General features: G+C 48.5%; 5 protein-coding genes across 5 annotated transcripts; 2 read left to right on the top strand and 3 right to left on the bottom strand.

Moving 5' to 3' along the window:
- Nucleotides 1-1,088: 1,088 nt before the first annotated feature.
- On the bottom strand, nucleotides 1,089-2,068 carry FIBRA_06338 (uncharacterized protein; the record flags this gene model as incomplete). The annotated part of the gene is made up of 3 exons (XM_012328069.1): nucleotides 1,089-1,406; nucleotides 1,465-2,003; nucleotides 2,053-2,068. The coding sequence occupies 3 exons, from the start codon at nucleotides 2,066-2,068 to the stop codon at nucleotides 1,089-1,091; spliced, it is 873 nt and encodes a 290-aa protein (XP_012183459.1).
- Nucleotides 2,069-3,378: 1,310 nt separating this feature from the next.
- FIBRA_06337 (uncharacterized protein) lies at nucleotides 3,379-4,340 on the bottom strand (the record flags this gene model as incomplete). The annotated part of the gene is made up of 5 exons (XM_012328068.1): nucleotides 3,379-3,425; nucleotides 3,483-3,602; nucleotides 3,653-4,102; nucleotides 4,159-4,207; nucleotides 4,266-4,340. 5 exons carry the CDS (start codon nucleotides 4,338-4,340, stop codon nucleotides 3,379-3,381), a joined length of 741 nt encoding a protein of 246 aa, XP_012183458.1.
- A 3,836-nt stretch (nucleotides 4,341-8,176) lies between these two features.
- Nucleotides 8,177-9,278, top strand: FIBRA_06336 (uncharacterized protein; the record flags this gene model as incomplete). Its single annotated transcript, XM_012328067.1, has 4 exons — nucleotides 8,177-8,266; nucleotides 8,324-8,608; nucleotides 8,659-8,991; nucleotides 9,042-9,278. The coding sequence occupies 4 exons, from the start codon at nucleotides 8,177-8,179 to the stop codon at nucleotides 9,276-9,278; spliced, it is 945 nt and encodes a 314-aa protein (XP_012183457.1).
- Nucleotides 9,279-10,035: 757 nt separating this feature from the next.
- FIBRA_06335 (uncharacterized protein) lies at nucleotides 10,036-10,794 on the bottom strand (the record flags this gene model as incomplete). The annotated part of the gene is made up of 2 exons (XM_012328066.1): nucleotides 10,036-10,670; nucleotides 10,734-10,794. The coding sequence occupies 2 exons, from the start codon at nucleotides 10,792-10,794 to the stop codon at nucleotides 10,036-10,038; spliced, it is 696 nt and encodes a 231-aa protein (XP_012183456.1).
- An 860-nt stretch (nucleotides 10,795-11,654) lies between these two features.
- Nucleotides 11,655-13,820, top strand: FIBRA_06334 (uncharacterized protein; the record flags this gene model as incomplete). Its single annotated transcript, XM_012328065.1, has 10 exons — nucleotides 11,655-11,974; nucleotides 12,020-12,140; nucleotides 12,192-12,367; nucleotides 12,421-12,538; nucleotides 12,588-12,681; nucleotides 12,730-12,828; nucleotides 12,888-13,339; nucleotides 13,392-13,561; nucleotides 13,620-13,637; nucleotides 13,685-13,820. 10 exons carry the CDS (start codon nucleotides 11,655-11,657, stop codon nucleotides 13,818-13,820), a joined length of 1,704 nt encoding a protein of 567 aa, XP_012183455.1.
- Nucleotides 13,821-16,671: the final 2,851 nt, after the last annotated feature.

Below are 16,671 nucleotides of genomic sequence, written 5' to 3'. Positions count from 1 at the left end.
CTGGATATGTGTCGTGGCGTTCCGTTTGGACAAAACCTGCGCCTGTGGAACAATCAGTTTTCCAGCCAGAGACAACTTCAGCGAGGACGTACCTAAGTCTGCGGACATTTCGAGATGAGGTGGTAGAAAAGCGGAGTGGAATAGAGAAAGTTGTGAGGATAGATGATTTTATAGCGAACAGGGTAACTTGTTTGTGACTGAAGGCAGCCTCTGTCGTGCCTTTATAGACGTGCAAATCCCGACTCGGTAAATTACGAAGCGGTGAGCCCTCGCTACACTGCCCGCTCGTACTGAGCATATGTTACGCGCCACGAAGAGCGCGGAATGTTGCTGAGTAAGACAGTCCAAGGGCGAGAAAGGATCGGCTTCAGTGTTGAAGCCTGAAAACGACCTCGTCCAATCGAGGTTATAGAAGGCTTGTTGCCGAGCAGACAATCGATGCATTTATTTACCGTTGATCAACATCAAGTGAAATTGTTTGGGAGAAATCTTGAGCTTGAGCTTGTGAGTGAAGGTACGATGCGACTCGAACAACATACGCAGACTAAATTGCTTGAGTGGACTCTGATTGGACTTCGGACTGCTTGGCACCCGGATCAATTATCTATGGTGGCGATCTCAGATGAGGAAAGTTCAGGAACGAAGCGTTCAGTAAGCATAAGACTGAGGCTGACGTAGCAATGCACTTACCAACCAAGTTTCGCTTACTCATCTACCAGATTGCTCCACACATAAGATGCAACTTACATGTCTTACATTCTGACATCGTCCATACAAGCCTAGGATCGTTCGACTGAAGCAACCTTTGATACCAGATACCACACAAAATCTGAAACTGCTACGTTGAGAACTATTGAAATTCAAAGAATATGATTTCAAATTTGCTACTACTACGACAATTCTCACGCCACAGACTACAGTCCGTCAAAACCAGACTACTAGTCTACTCGGATTTGCACGCCGTAGTTGAAGCATTTTTGATAGCATATACAGTCCAAGACTATAATCCTATATATCCAACAGAGAGTCAAACAAAATTTAAACGCAGGCTCCCTCAGCCTATCAGCACGCAACGCCCGAGAAATACTTTATACGACCATCTTGACTTTCAGCTTGTCCCCTTGGATAATCTCCTGTTTTTTGGCCGACAGCTCCTCCATATCCCACTGGGAGCTGACGTAGCGTCCAGCCAACCAGTCCCTCCGCTCACGTACGAGCCAAGTGAGCGTGTGGGCGGACAACTCGGGCGTATCTACGGTGCCGAACCCACCCGCTTTCACGTCAGGAACCTGGTCAGCCATGTCGGTCTCGATGACACCGGGATGGACACAAAGTGCCAAAATGCCCTTGTCGCCGTACTCTGTCATCAAGAGCTCCGTGAAACGCAGAAGCGCCAGCTTTGACGTCTGAAATAGGTAGACTCAATCGCATCGCTACATGGAAACGAGTGGGCGCGCAGCGCACTTGGTATGCAGATAGATTCGGCATCTTCGCAAGCCCGGCCAGGCTACCGATGATGATGATGGTCTTGTCTGAGCTCTTCAGCACGAGCGGCAAGAACGCGCGCGTCACCGCATACGTCCCAAGCACATTCACCGACCAGGCCTTCCACGCCTCCTGCGGATCCGAGTCCCCGATGAGGCCATACGCGCCGAGGTAGCCCGCGTTGTTCACGAGAATGTCCACCCTCCCGAAGGTCTCCTCCACCTTCGCGGCAGCAGATTCTACCTGTGCGAGGTTACTCGCGTCTAGTGCGACGGTAAGCACCTTAATCTGGTGCCCGGGGCGCTGTGCAGCCTCAACGGCGGCCTTCGTCGCAGACATATCGGACCGAGCGGCGAGGATGAGGCCGGAGACACCAGCCTGGGCAAATGCGATGGCCATCGACCTTCCGATGCCTTTTGAAGCACCGGTAATGAACACAACTTTTCCTTTGAGGTCGGATCTAGAAGGATTGATAGCGGGGTACGTGTCGTGGTGTTCCGTCGCGACAAAATTTATGCCTAGAAAATCGTTACTTTTTCGACTCGGGACGGAACCGTGAGAACGCACCTAAGTCTGCAGTCATTGCGGCCATACCTATAAGATGGTGTATTGAGGTAAAGGAAGTGCAAAAATAGATGACGGGTGTGAGGGCTTGATGGTCCGATGGCTGGGTGTAGGGCAGCTAGGTGTCACATCTCTTATAGACGGGAAATCCTACCTCGACGGGATTACGAATCAAGCACCCCTCTATTCCGCAGAACATACCTCAGTGGAGCTAAGGCCTACTTGGTATGAGATACGAAATATACTGTGCTTGGCGCTGAGTAAGGAAGCTCGTAGATCTCCTAGAAAACACAGGGTCTAACGGATAATCCTGGAACAGTGACGCGTCTGCGCATTTCATCGAGCCTAAAATGTGCTATGATGCGGTCCGGTCACGAGCACTGGGCTGCAACACAAAGTGACAGTGGATTCGTGAATTCTGCGAGGAGAAGCGTCCAGTAGAGACATGACAATAAACCCCGACAATAGATTGCTTTGAGATCACAACACCTGACAATTTTATGGACCTTGTCGCCGAAGGCTCGAATTGGATGCGAAGAGGACGGTTTGACCACGATGCAATACAGTCGCTCACGAGCTGCGTACAAAGTTTGGACGTGTTTTCCCTCAGTTTTGGATGTTGTTTTCGACGAGTCCGAGATGCCTGAAAACGCGGCAAGAGCCGAAGACAGATTATGGTTTCACCGATCCTCGAAAGCTGAACACAGTTTTCGGCGTCGAAATTATTCTGCTCACCGTCTGGATGAGATCTATCCTGTCGGCTGTATTTGGCCTAACATACCTTGTCGCCCCCCCACCCCCAAATTAGGGAACGAACAGGTCACGCATGAGAGGCCGTGTACCATCCCACATTCCGTAACATTCGACAATCTCTGATGCTATTCCCCGTCTGGTTCTGTGAACCAGACCCCTCGTCTGACAGTGACAAGATGTGGCAGTATTCTAATACGGTGAACGGCGCTGGACAGTGGAGCTATCAGCCGGACCGCGACATTGAAACTTGAAGGTTTGTGGCACGTTCTTGTGATCAATTCGTGATATATACCTGGTTGGAAACATCATTGAGGTAATCATAGGTCACAAGGGCCAAATGCTTACTTGTGTGGGGCCGACTCGAAGTACACCATGGCTGAAGCTGAAGTAGTCATGCCAGTCGACAAAAGCCAATAGTTGAGAGCAAAAAAAACTCCAAACCCCTGAGAAGAATAAAATGTACCAGTATGGTACTATCAATATAATCCAGCGCGAAGACAGTATGCATGAACAATGTGTGAAAAGCGTGACATGTTCGTAAACCCTCCCCCCCCCTCCAAAAAAAAACGAATCGAACTAACTGTCTGCGGCGACTGAGGGAACTAGGAAATTAGATGGAACAACTAATTTTTGCATAACAATCAGAAATTACCTCGCTTGAAGCAGCTTGAACGACTTACTTCCTTCGTCACCATTCAGATTGCGCGCGCGCCACCAATCTCCGTGAGTATTGACAATCTCCAGTATTTCACCCACCGCGAATGAAAGTTCAGGCGGGACGCTATTAGGATCAGCGTCATCTGAAATAGAGGCTCAGCAACTGTCTTCCAGTAACGAAAATGAGACTCACACCCAAACATCGCTTTCATCCTAAGTGCCCTATAGCTCGCACTGACGCCTCCACCGGCACCTATGCCAGCAAGATTGAGTTCAGGGGTAGTCACTACTACAGCCTCCGGCTTGAGACGTGGTGATGTAGGTGGAAGATCAACTGTGCCCATCGAGTCGAAAGCATGTCGCACAAATGAATTCTCTGCGGAAGAGAAGTAAAGGACCCAAAGAATATCCACCACAACATTGATTAACCATCCTGCTCCCATCGTCCCCAACCATACATGGCCGGAGAATATCCCGTTGTTGATGCCTATGACTGCAAATGCAATGGCGACCACTCCAAAAACGGATATCAGGTGTCGATGTATGGCAGTAGTATCACTCGCTAGCGTGTACAAGACGCTCGCTGCAAGAAAAAGTTGGAAGAAAATAGCAACCCAGAGAACACCGACAGCGCTATAGCCAACTAAAAAAAAAGGTAGTGAGAAGGCTGCAAAACTCAGTATGAATGCGCTGCCTTACGCTCGCGGGTGCTTATAGCTTGCGCAACGAAGGCAACAAACCAACCAATCTAGGGCAAGCATCAGCCAACGTGATACGCTTTCCGCCTCAATGCACCAAACACTCACCACAGCGAGGATCGCAGTGAAGGAGAATACATAGTTCGTAAGGATAGGTGCAAAGTCCAGTTGGCGTGACACCATCCGGATCCCAGCGTCAGTAAACACAGGTAAAGAAAATAAACTAGAGAGAGGTTGGATAGTATGGTCTCAGCTGTTTAGCTCCAACGTGCCCGTGCAAAGAGTGCGACCACAGCTGGGAGGGTGAAGCGTGTTTGCCGGCCTCTGCGCGACGCCTGCACGATCCGCAGCTTACCACGTTTGTACAACTTAGCCTTAGATTGCAACAGGAGTCGTGCCTTAAGGGCAACTGAGAGGCATAGGTTCGTCGCAATTGCCAACAACGCCGGCAAAAGTGCAGGTCTATGGCATGGTCTCGTGATCATCGTCAGGCGTAGTCAGTGGCCGTCACGCCTTCAGTACGTTTTGTCTTCGAAGTCTCATCTTGCCCCCCTGGCCTGTTAAGCACCCGCTCATGGTTGATACATTCTTATAGTGGCTCAGCGTTCTGTTGACCATGGCTCACTCTCTATTAGCAGCTTCACGGCAATTGGTACTCGAATGCAGCAACAAGTATGTTCAATCGAATCGTTCAAGCTGTCATGACTGAAACACATCTTGACGGCCAGGTTTGTTGACGGCCCTTTTGTCTATATCTGTGCTACTAACCCATGATGGTCTACACATCCTAGACCATTTTATGGATAGAGTGTATGAGTCGGTACTTACTGATTTTAGCGACGGGCAAGAGTTGAATATCGCAACAGTCATGGTCTAGTGTATAATCTAACACTGTCTGCAAGCTGAGAAACAGGCTCTTGCTCTGGTCACTCTACTCACTCTGCTTCATAACCTTCTGGCAACATCTCGTGTTTATCTCTGCGCATCCGTGTCTGCACCATCGCACTCAAGTTTGTCTGAATTTGATGGCTCTCGTGCTCTGCACTAGCATCCCTGCTTGACCCTCAGTGTTTCAAGATTTGCGAGACATGGCCTCGCGTGCATCTCTATCACTTATGTGTTAGTAAGTCCGCATTTCGATGCTATCATAGTCATTTTTACGTGCCATGTGTGGCCGAAGTCAATAGATTGTGAGACCTTGTATGCTCATGTATTGCCATCCTACGTGTCTGCACTCTTGCCGATTGGCGCACGCCTTTGAGGTCACTTGGATCCATCCATCGACTGATGCCTTCATATCCTCTCACTGGCAGGGTTCATCCCGAGGCTAGTCTGACGGCTCAACAGCTTCGACTATGATTTTTGCCAGCAGGGCTGCGACGACGATCTCTAGGCTGCTCTTGCAAATACCAGGCACAACCTCCGACTTCTCATCATGCGCCCCCATCTTCTACTTTGGAACCGTACCGAGGACATCATTGCAGCATAGGTTCGCCAAACAGCTTACAAGAGCCCCAAAAGAGTTGATGATACCGAGAGTATCGCCAGAGAATAAGTAGATTCATACTAGATTATGAGCAGTGGCGATGCCAGCTGTATGTCGACTACCGTTTGATTCGGATGTCCCCTTGAAAATACTGTTACCGATTTTTCCATCGAGCATAGATCACTTTAGATACCACATACGTATCAGTGGCAATTCAAGACATTGCTCAGTCTGCATACACAAGGGTCAATCCTCAAAGGAATTTTTCGCGTTACAATTCCAACGCTACTCTCCTAGTCACGACCAAAAGAGCGGATCTGGCGTCCCCACGGTGACAGGAGGATCATGGGCCAGTGACTGCTTTGGAGGCATGAAAAAGATGAACACCTTCTCATCTATCACTGAGTTGAGTATGTGATGGGGGAGCTCTTTCTTCGGTAAGATGGCTTTCCAAATCCCACGCATCATTGGGCCAGAATCGTTGCCTGGTCTGCTGGAGCTAAGAACCTCCAAGCTTGTTAGCTGAGCGAGAAATGCTTGCTACACGGAGACATCCAAATCGCATGGCGGGAGAGAGAGCATGAGGTCATGTACAGACAACAAGGGAAGTACAGAAGGCAGAGCATTCAAGATCTGATGCAGTGTCTCTTTTATCGTCAGCTTAAACCCTTTCCTGGCAATATAAAAGATGTGCGATGCGTATGGCAAATTGTCCCCCACTATTGAGATAAGTCCCAGACGTTGAGAGTGACTAAAACCATCTATATGGTCCAAGAGACAGACCATAAATTTCTTCGGATGACGGTATGCTGGAAAATTGGTTGGATGCATAAGTGCGGAATGTCAGGCTATTCGCGTGAATATATTTGAAGGCAAGATAAAGAGTCATGCTAGTGTTCAATGGAATGGTGAGATGTAGAAGGAGGTACACCATGTCTTCCTGATTCATTGCTATCTCGAGACTTCTCAGATTAGAGAGAGAGAGAGAACCCGTGAGGAAGACTCTCCATGCAAGGGTTGCCTTAGGAGATCTTCGGCCCATCCATGACGTACAGTGAGTGTCCTAAGACCAGGGGAAATCTCCAGTATATCAAGAAAAACACCCACTTCAAAGGAGGGAAAGGAGTGAACCGGGCAATTTCTAGAGCCGTAAACCCACGCAAAACGTGGGAGTTGGGGAGGAAGCTTATTTTGCGCAAGCATAGAGACTTTACCTTCGGGAATGGTGATTCCGGCGAGCTGCTGACTCCAAATTCTGCATGATTCCAGTATCATGTCAATCGCAAGGACTCGAGATTCGACATCGGTACGTCAAAGCCGCACAGTAACCAGGAGGTAACAGGCAAGTCTTCTTCCAGATCAGTTGGAACACAATTATGAAGCCGGCGAATACGATCTTTCACTGACACAATAGCATCGACGACTTCCGGTGCGGGGATGGCAGTATTTTCAACATAAAAGTCCAAAAGCATATTATTGGAACGAGCGAGGATGACAGCGTGTATGGGGAAATGGGTCTTGATCCGGATGCAGGTCCACAAGGAGGACGTGTTCAGCGCCACAGTACGCCAGAGAGAACAAACGTAGGTGATGACGAGACATTCAGAGATAGATAGCTCGTGAGGAAGATGCTGGAAGATCTCAACCAGTAGCTCCGTTAGAACGCGGTTGATTGGGACTGTTGCATTGTGCAATCGGCGTGAGTTACATCCGAGCTCGTCTTGTCCAGTGCCAAGTTCTTCGTCTAACAGCAAAATGGATGAGAACGTCTGTCCTTAATATCACGACACGTATCGTTCGCAAGATTGTCCACTGAGAGTAGGGATAGGTGGTTGACAATGTTTGAAAACCTCTGGCCCTGAGCGACCATAGCAGAAGTCATGACAATCTAGCGCGTTACTAGAGAAAACCAAGATTTTACGGGCAGTCAGGGACAGCCCCCACGACGAGATATATTAGATATGGGCGCAACGACTTATGTGCGTGCAAGTTAGCAATTCTAGTCGAGGTTTTAATCCAATTCAGCCACCATGGCGTAACAACTTCAACAAATAAACGCGTGATTCAGAATCGGTCTCAGCAGTGGTTGGTCTCCAAGTCGTACTCAGAGTCAGCCGCGGCGTTGTCTCCGAGCTCGCTATGTATGTGCCAACCATATCACACTGAATGCTGAGCAATGCTGTTAAAATTGATAGCGCTACAGGTAAGCTGAAGTCATATCTAAAAATGTTAGCTGAACTCAGTATTTTCTGTCTGTTAGATGCTCCCTACCGCAGCCCGAAATCATCTATTACGCCGCATGATTAAGCAATAATAGGACTTTCAATGATGGGCCACAATGATTCATTACACATTATTCAGCAATGCTAGCACCTAAGTACAATGATGGGCCGGTCGCGGCCTTGGCGTTCTCGCACGCAATCGTGTTTACTGTATAACGAGGGGTGATGTGCTCAGATCGCAGCAGACAAATGTGTTCCTCTCACTTGCACCCGAACTTACTAGACACACTCAACGCCCCCGCCCCCGTATCATGTCCTCCCTTCCACTAGTCATCGTTCTTGGTGCTACGGGGCGCACAGGGAAGGTTATTATTGATGCGCTTCTAGAAAGTGGGAATTTTGTACGTATCATCCACTTACGCTGTCGAGATTTGGCTAATCCACGGCGTTCCTTGCAGAGGGTCGGTGCTATCACTCGAACGGTCTCGGTGTCCAGGCCTGAGGTGGAGGCTTTGCGTGTGAAAGGTGTCGAGATTCGAGCGGCCGACATCAGTTCGGACGGTGTCGAGACATTGAAGGAGACTCTTTCTGGCGCAGAGGTGCTCATAAGCGCTGTTTCCGGGGTGGTAATCAGCGACCAAAAGTCCATTATTGCTGCAGCGAAGGAGGCAGGCGTAAAACGAGTCATTCCATGTGACTTTGGAACGCCGGGCTCGCGGGGAGTAAGGGAATTGCACGACTCTGTGAGGTTCTACAACACTGCCGTCGAGCTTGTAGCTGATCAGGAGCTCAGAAACTAGACATCCGCGAGTACATCCAGAAGTTGGGCATCGGTTACACTTTTATCGACGTTGGCTGGTGGATGCAACTCACTATTGTTGGGACCGATACCCATCCTTCCTTCGTTGGCCCTAGGTCCCATGAGATATACGGCGCTGGAGACAAGAAACTCCTGCTTACCGATCTCAATCATATTGGGCGATTTGTGGCGAAAATTGTGATCGACAAGCGCGCTCTCAATCAATATGTAATTGTATGGGAAGACGAAAAAACCTTCTTGGAGGCTAAGGAGATCTCGGAGAGGGTTTCTGGGGAGGGTGAGACGCTCAAGGCCAAACGCAGCTATGTATGTCGACTTGGTTGGCCCTGTCGCTCGTCACTTACAGTAAATTCCAGATATCTCGCGACGAGGTCATCCAGCGTGGAGAAATAGGGAGAGCAAATGAGAAGCCGAATGACGAAGCCTCTTATTATCCTCGTATCATATCCGAATACATTATAAGCCTGCATTTCCTGGGAGAGAATTCGCTCGAGAATGCGAAAGCCCTCGGTGCACTTGACGCTAAGGAGCTTTATCCTGATGTTGCGACGAATTCGTTCGAAGAGTATGCGAGCAAGTTCTACTCTTCTTAACTCTGTTAAGTTAGTTGTTTACGAGCCTGTACATAAAGGAATTAACTTGTACATTAGTGATATGGTTTTTTGAGCACATCGAATCAAATTTGTCATGCGTTGTTGTATTTATTGTGGAAAAATTCATTCACTCAAATTTCAGTCTGACAAAAGTAGATTAATGTCATCCGAACTCGCGAATAAGGAAAAGTGCTGACGCTGGCGTCAAAATGGGGCGCCGGCGTCGCGCGGAGACATACTCAATCCTTTGGGCTGAACGAGAATAGCTCAACATATTTCATTGATGAAACAATTACATTGGCGAATCCCAAAGGGGCTAAAAGAGCAAGGTTGCCGTTGTATGAATCGTGATTTCAGCAAGGAGCATGATAAAAACACCCCGTCTCTAAATCGGTAAGCGTGCAAGGTGACGAACAAGTCACAAATCATCGACATTGTCTACACACAGATAAGTTGAGGTTGACTATGCGTAGAACCTACCCCTCAGATATGTCCCGGACTAATTCATCGAAGGTATCATATGGAACAAACTGAGTAGTGGAGTTATCATTATGCGAATTGTGCGCTTACAGGCCTACGTAGATCATTTGAGAGAACGTGTCAAGCACTGAAATAACACATGTGGAGATCTTACAGGGATGACTGACCATTCATGCGAAGCATTGTCGAAATGAGATCCGTGTGTTCGTCGTGGAACGTCGACACTTGAGTCTGCGTTAAAACGGTATCAGGGTAAATGCTCAGTGAATCTTACTTGTTAATCACAGCTGCCGTCACTGGGACCGTCTTTCCACCGTTCGTCTGTCTTCTCGATAGAGCAATCAAAGCTCGACTTCCCCAATCGCACATTCACGTCATTATGCCTTTGACACAGCCATCTGCTCAATGCGACCCGCCCACTGACGTCTGGTGGATGAGTCTTAATGTTATCTTCCAAGTGTGACGCGCAGTGCGAGCATGGATACAGAACAGGAAGTGAGCGCAGCAGGCTGAGCATATTTGCACGCTGGTTCGGCGTCGGTCGCTCGGGGTAATACGCCGCCGTCGTGTGAAGGAAAGTCCAAGTTGCACGACCGAGCTGCTCGACATCCGGGGGGCAGTGCTCTGGTCGGATGTCTGGCTCTGGCTGGGATACGAAGCCTTTCCCGGATGCCAACGCGGCCATCATCGCCGCAGTCGTTTTCTTTCTGCTCTGCGTCGAGGCCACACTGTCCTGCACGTTGGGCTTTGGAGGTTTCCAGTTGCGAAATGCGGTACAGATTTTGCAGGGCTTTCCATCCGGGCCCAGCACCATTCCCGGGGGGAGCGAGGGTTTGGAGCCATCGGATTCGGGTCCTGGCATCTGCAGAGTTGACGTCAGGAGGAGGATAAGGAGGAGTGGAAAGCCGGGAGCTGACAAGTCGCGAGCCGACTATGATCAAACCGGCGTTCTCCGGTACCACGCGCGCCGCGCACCTTGAGTCGTTGACTGCTCAGACGATTTGCTCCATCTCGGCTGAGGCCCTGAGGGCTCCATACCTGCTATTGGGGTGTTAAAAATGTCCTGACCGAACATCCACATCAATGGCTGACATGCTCAGCGGAGAATTACATTTATTAATCGAGAAACGGGGTCACCCGATGAGTGAATTATGTAATTCGGGCCAATCTAGTCTCTCATTTTTTCTCATTGAATGTCCCAGTTTCTGTTTTTGATTCATGTCACTTTCCACTGGGGCTGAGACATCGCGCAGACTGCGCCCTTGGAGACTGCCACTAGATGCTATTTTCCAGCGGGGCACGCCGTGGATCGGAGCCTGCTCAATTTGAGGGCAAGCAAAGCTACAATAACTTAAACGATTGCCCACGCTCAGTCTTCGTGATCATCATTTTATACTTTCCAGGTCGGCAGGTATTGTCTACTTGGCGATTATGTGCCGGCGCCGCATTATTTTGTCGTCAACGGTCGTACACTTGATTTTCCTCAGATGCCTACAGAGATCTTCCCGTTAGGCTCAGGGTTTAAGAGGAACCGACCCCGCAGCGCATCAAACCCGCAATGGTATTACACAGCATATTGCCCTCAATTGATGGCAGTTTCATGCTGCCGATTTGGTATCCTTGGTATCTTTCCGGTGCCAGCAAACTCCAAGATTCGATGTTCGGATTCCAGCGGCATTCGGACGGTCGGACCTAGCCTCTCCCCTTCCGTGCGGCCACCCATTTAAGGCATTCAAATATTCTCTTTTGATTCTCCTGCCGCATCAATCGTCCTGTGTAAGTTCGCTTTCTTGGAACGAGATAAGTAGCGTTACTCCATACGCATTTCGCTCTCTTTCCTCTCCCCTCTGTGTTCCCAAATCTGCTCGGCTGCAGGAGCAAGTGCTGTTCTGTCGTATGGCTTCAATCCCGTTAGTGTTTTCGAACTGGACCCAAAGACCGTTGGCCCGTCTTATACCTTTCGGTTTGGGTGCCTTCCTATTTCTTTGGGCTGTCGCCTACTTCGCCTGGCCTACACACGGCCCTCACACACTGCCATCACTGGAGCTGGACGTGTCGTTTCCCCCGCAGCCACTACCACCAGGACGTGGGGGAAAGAAGTGGCCCATACGTGCGAATGCCGTAAGACGCGCGTTTCTGCACTCATACGATGGGTATAAGAAGCACGCTTGGGCCAGCGACGAGCTTCTCCCTCTATCCAACAGTTCAGTTAATAAGTAAGAGTTTACTTATATGGTCGCTTGTTTTCTCATCTCTCCTAGTTTTAATGGGTGGGGTGTGACACTGGTCGATGGGCTCGACACCATGTGGATCATGGGTTTATATCGCGAGTTTTATGAGACCATTCCGGTCATAGCCAAGATGGATTTCTATCTCGATGAGGTTTGCGCATTCATTTAGCTATAACTAACATGGTTTGACTAATCAGACCAGAACTCATTCGCTCCTTTCTTCGAAACGGTCATCCGCTATCTCGGAGGTCTGCTCTCCGCCTACGCACTATCCGGAGAACCCATCCTCCTCGCGCGTGCGGATGATCTAGGGAGAATGCTTTCTCCAGCGTTCAATACCTCATCTGGGCTCCCCAGGTTCTCTGTCAATACCGTAACGTAAGTGCTGATCCCCTACAGCGAGAATGCATTTGTAACCACTTCACTATCAGAGGGAAGACCAAGCAGGCGTGGGGCGATGGAACTGCGCTCTTAGCCGAAGCACTTAGCTGCCAGCTAGAATACAAATACCTTGCGCATTTGACTGGCCGCAGGGATTATTTCCATAATGTGAGAATCCTATGCGCAGATCAGCTACTCGTAACTCAGCGCAGGGTAGGTTGACAGATTGATGGATGTTATTCGCGATGCAAATGTTCCGGGATACAAGTTCCCGACTATATGGGATTACAATGAGGGGATCCCCGCGAATGGTGGGCTTAGCATTTGTATTCGATCAGCTTGTTATTGACATATTCTAGAACAATTCTCCGCGGGCGCGTTTGCGGACAGTGCCTACGAATATTTATTAAAACAGTACCTCCTCACATCTAAATCCGAATCAAAAGTGCACGATCTTTGTAAGTCCATGACGTGATAGTTTCCGGGTCGTGTATTGCACTGAATGCCCCCATGAAAGACCTTCACGTAGCAAATAGCGTGATCGAGAATCTCCTATATATCACACCTAATCGACGTCTTCTCTACGTAACGGATACGAACAACGACAATCCAAGCCACAAGTTTGAGCACCTCTCGTGCTTCCTTCCTGGACTGCTCGCGCTTGGTGCCCACACGCTCGATCTACCCGCCCGAGATGCGCAGATACATATGTGGGCGGCAGAAGGGCTCGCGTACACCTGCTGGATGACATACGCGGACCAACCGAGCGGGCTGGGACCCGACGAGGTGAATATGGTGCCGATGCCCAAGTCGGACGAGAATCCGCGAGGTGGGCTGTGGGTAGATCATCTCGAGCGGTGGGAAAGAACAAGGAGTCCAGTACCTCCTGGTTTGGAACGAGTGCCTCCCCTGCTCCAGGGTGAGCGCGACTATTCTATGCGCAAACCTGGATATTTCCTGCGACCAGAGGTACGGTGCTTAGCCGATGGTCGTAATGGTCGCGCTTATAGTGTGCGTGCAGGCCGTTGAGAGTATGTATCTACTCTGGAGAATCACCGGCGACGAAGCGTGGCGAGAACGTGGCTGGGCGGTTTTCCAGGCCCTTGAAAGGGAGACGAAGACGTCGAGTGGCTATGCAAGTCTGTCGTCTGTAGAGCGGACACCGGCTTCGAAGAAGGATGAGATGCCGAGGTAAATTTTTGAGGCGATTGATTGTCTTATGCAAAACTGACGAAGAGCCATTATCCAGTTTCTTTATGGCAGAAACGTGAGTGACTTTCAGTATCGTTATATGCGTTTCTAATTGTGTCCCAGGTTAAAGTACCTGTATTTACTCTTCACGGATGAGGAGATCATACCGCTAAATCAGTGGGTGTTCAACACGGAAGCTCACCCTCTACCTATCTTCGAGTGGTCAGAATGGGAGAAGTCAGAGTATGGAATCCACTAAGTGCGGAGACGACTTGTGTATGTAGAACTTCGGAGATCAACTTGCGCGTTTGTGACCTAAGTTTTTAGTTCTTTCACATCTACCTCACCTGGGTTTGTTAAGGGCACGAGCAAGCGGCAAGACATTCTTTCACGAAAGAAGTATCAGATGTGCAAATTATTGGCAAACGAAGTTATTGGACTCAGCTTCTTTTGTGTCTCTCGATTGGAAACCTTGCGCTAACGTTCCATTATAGCGCTCTGAGCCCTCAGTCCCTGACTCGAACTTACTGTAACGCAAGTGCGAGTGCCAGTAGTTGGCTTATTTGATCTCCTCGCCCCAATTGCCGTTACAGATGCTCATGCTATTTTCTCTATTTGAAAGTTGTATTGCTGAGGAAATTGTCAAGTCTGCCAAATCATCGTTCCAAGCATCTCAACTGATTTCCTCCGCAGAAGGCTTAAAGCGCTGCATGAGATTCGCAAAGAGCTGGAAGCCGCAAAGGGTGACGTCCCATTTTCTGGTTCGTCATTCTCTAGTTATCAGGTAGATGTTTTTGACATTCGGCCCGTACCTGTAGCCTCTGCTCAACACGAGTTAATGCCTAGTAATGGTTCATATTTACTCACAAGTCTCGGAGAGCATTCTTGTCGTCTGGAGGAGATGTCATATAGCGAAGAGACAGATTCAGATGCGCAATTGCGGCTCTGTTGAGTGGCACATTAAAATTTTTCGTCTTGTACATACAGCCCCGGTCTCGCATCGAACGACGTACTCGAAGCCTAGCGCTACGTCACAGGGCCTAGCCTCAGATTCAAACCCTCCCAATTCTCCTACGCATTATGTCAGTGAGTGCAAGTTGAACGCAAGCCAACCGCCGAGCGCTTCGACGATGACCGACCGCGACATCAGACACCTGAGACACGCAACGACTTGGAAACTTCCATTCCTACTTGCATCTCAGGGGACTATGGTAACAGGGCATCTTTATTTTGTGCGTGTGTCTCTTGCATCCCGAAGTAATTTCTCAACGCTAACGGCTCGATGACGTCGCAATGAGGCAACAATCAATGTAATCCACCAGGTATTATCTCTTCGTCCACTGGCAAGCAACCCGCGTTGGGTGGTAATGACACGGGGGAGGCTCGATTTGTTGTAAGTCGACCGCAGCGGGACATCTGTCTACACTCAATGATGGGCATTAGTTCCCCACCGTACTCGGAGCCACTCTATCGGCCCCACACCAAGTCTACGTCGCGCAATACCATGTGCCCGTCGATATCCATGGAGTTCTATGCAGACCAATGTCACAGCACTCTTCTGAGCGTTCACTGAAAAATGTTTATACGTTCGCCGCGGGTCAAAGCTCATGTCCAAATTCGTCGTTCATCACGGTGTGATCGCCTTCATTATCACGACAACGTATCTATTATGATATGCTGATGTCACTCACGTCCATTTAAACCCTCAAAGTTGGGTTCAGATTTGTCACTCATCACGATGTTAACGCCCTCGCTATCTCAGCTACACATCGGTGATAGAAATGCTAACTTCGCCAGCACCTTCTAAACCGCTCAAGCCGGACTCCATGGTCACCGGCGGGTCTCCAGTGAGCATATTTCCAAATCACGATAGTATATAATAGGCCCCATTTCTCGCCCCCGGCCATTCAACATATCTCCCACATTCACTGCGTGTGCACAAGCTTTATCACAACATATCCCCTGATATGTCTGTGGCAACTGTAGCTGATGTAGCGTGAGTGGCCTGTACCTGTGACTACGTGACAAGCTACTTGTAACTTATAGTCTACCACAAGGTATCTAAGCAATATTTGCTCATTCGCATCCTCTGGTATAAGGTCTTTCATATGCATTTGGGGCATTCACGGAATATTAGCATAATAGCCCTTGTTGTCTATGACCATATCATCACCTTCTCTCTTGAAGTTGATCTGTTTTGGTTGCATCCTGTGTCTGGGGCAACAGTCCTATTTTTCTTCAACAGATACATCCTCTTGTTCAATGCAATACTGAATACAGTAGAGGGTACTCCTGTGACTATTGTTCCAGTGAGTTTTCTAATGATACCAATTCTTTCTGTGGAAGCTCATGCTGCTGTGGAGTTGAGGTTTGTTTGCAACATTTAGATTATGATCTTACAGTAACAAGATCAGTTGTGAGGCTACCTTTATCCTTGGATCCATTTCAGAAAACTTGGGAACATTTATCATGGCAGGTTTGTCATGCATTGTTCTTGGTTTTGGATACCACTGAATGTCTTATATACAGTGTTTGCTGCACTGCGAACATATGCTATCAGTGGTTTCAATAAACTGCTTACTTTGCTTGTACTTGTGATTTCATTTGTGCCTGTGGTTCTGACCATAGTTTGTACTAATTTTCTACAAGGCATTGATATCCTCTTATGCTAATGCAGTATATAAATACCAAGTCATTTCCTGTTGAACTTGGAATTCCAGGTCTATTCCCAGAATGTGGGGCAGGTTTTGATCTGGCATTCTCTACATTTTTTGAGTAAGTGTTTCAACTTACCTTGGGAATGTTTACAAGCAATTATACACTAATATTACATTTCATAAAATAGATGTAATTGTGTTGCTTTCTTCTACTTATGGCAGTTTGTATGATGCTTATATACTTGAAGTGTTTGTCATAGGCTCAGTTGCACCTGTTATATCTGATATAGTTGTCATTGTGATGACCTGGAAGCAGACATTTCAATTTGGCTTGATGTCTCAGTATCATGGCTTCAAGCAGTCTATAATATTGATTATATTCAGAGATGGTAAGTTTCTACCCATAATCAGCACATTTACAAAAGGTGAAGCACTTGTATGGCAGGTACTGCC

The sequence above is a fragment of the Fibroporia radiculosa genome (assembly GCF_000313525.1).
Source record: "Fibroporia radiculosa TFFH 294 genomic supercontigs, scaffold6696, whole genome shotgun sequence".
NCBI lineage: Eukaryota > Fungi > Basidiomycota > Agaricomycetes > Polyporales > Fibroporiaceae > Fibroporia > Fibroporia radiculosa.
This window is presented reverse-complemented; position numbering and strand designations above follow the sequence as displayed.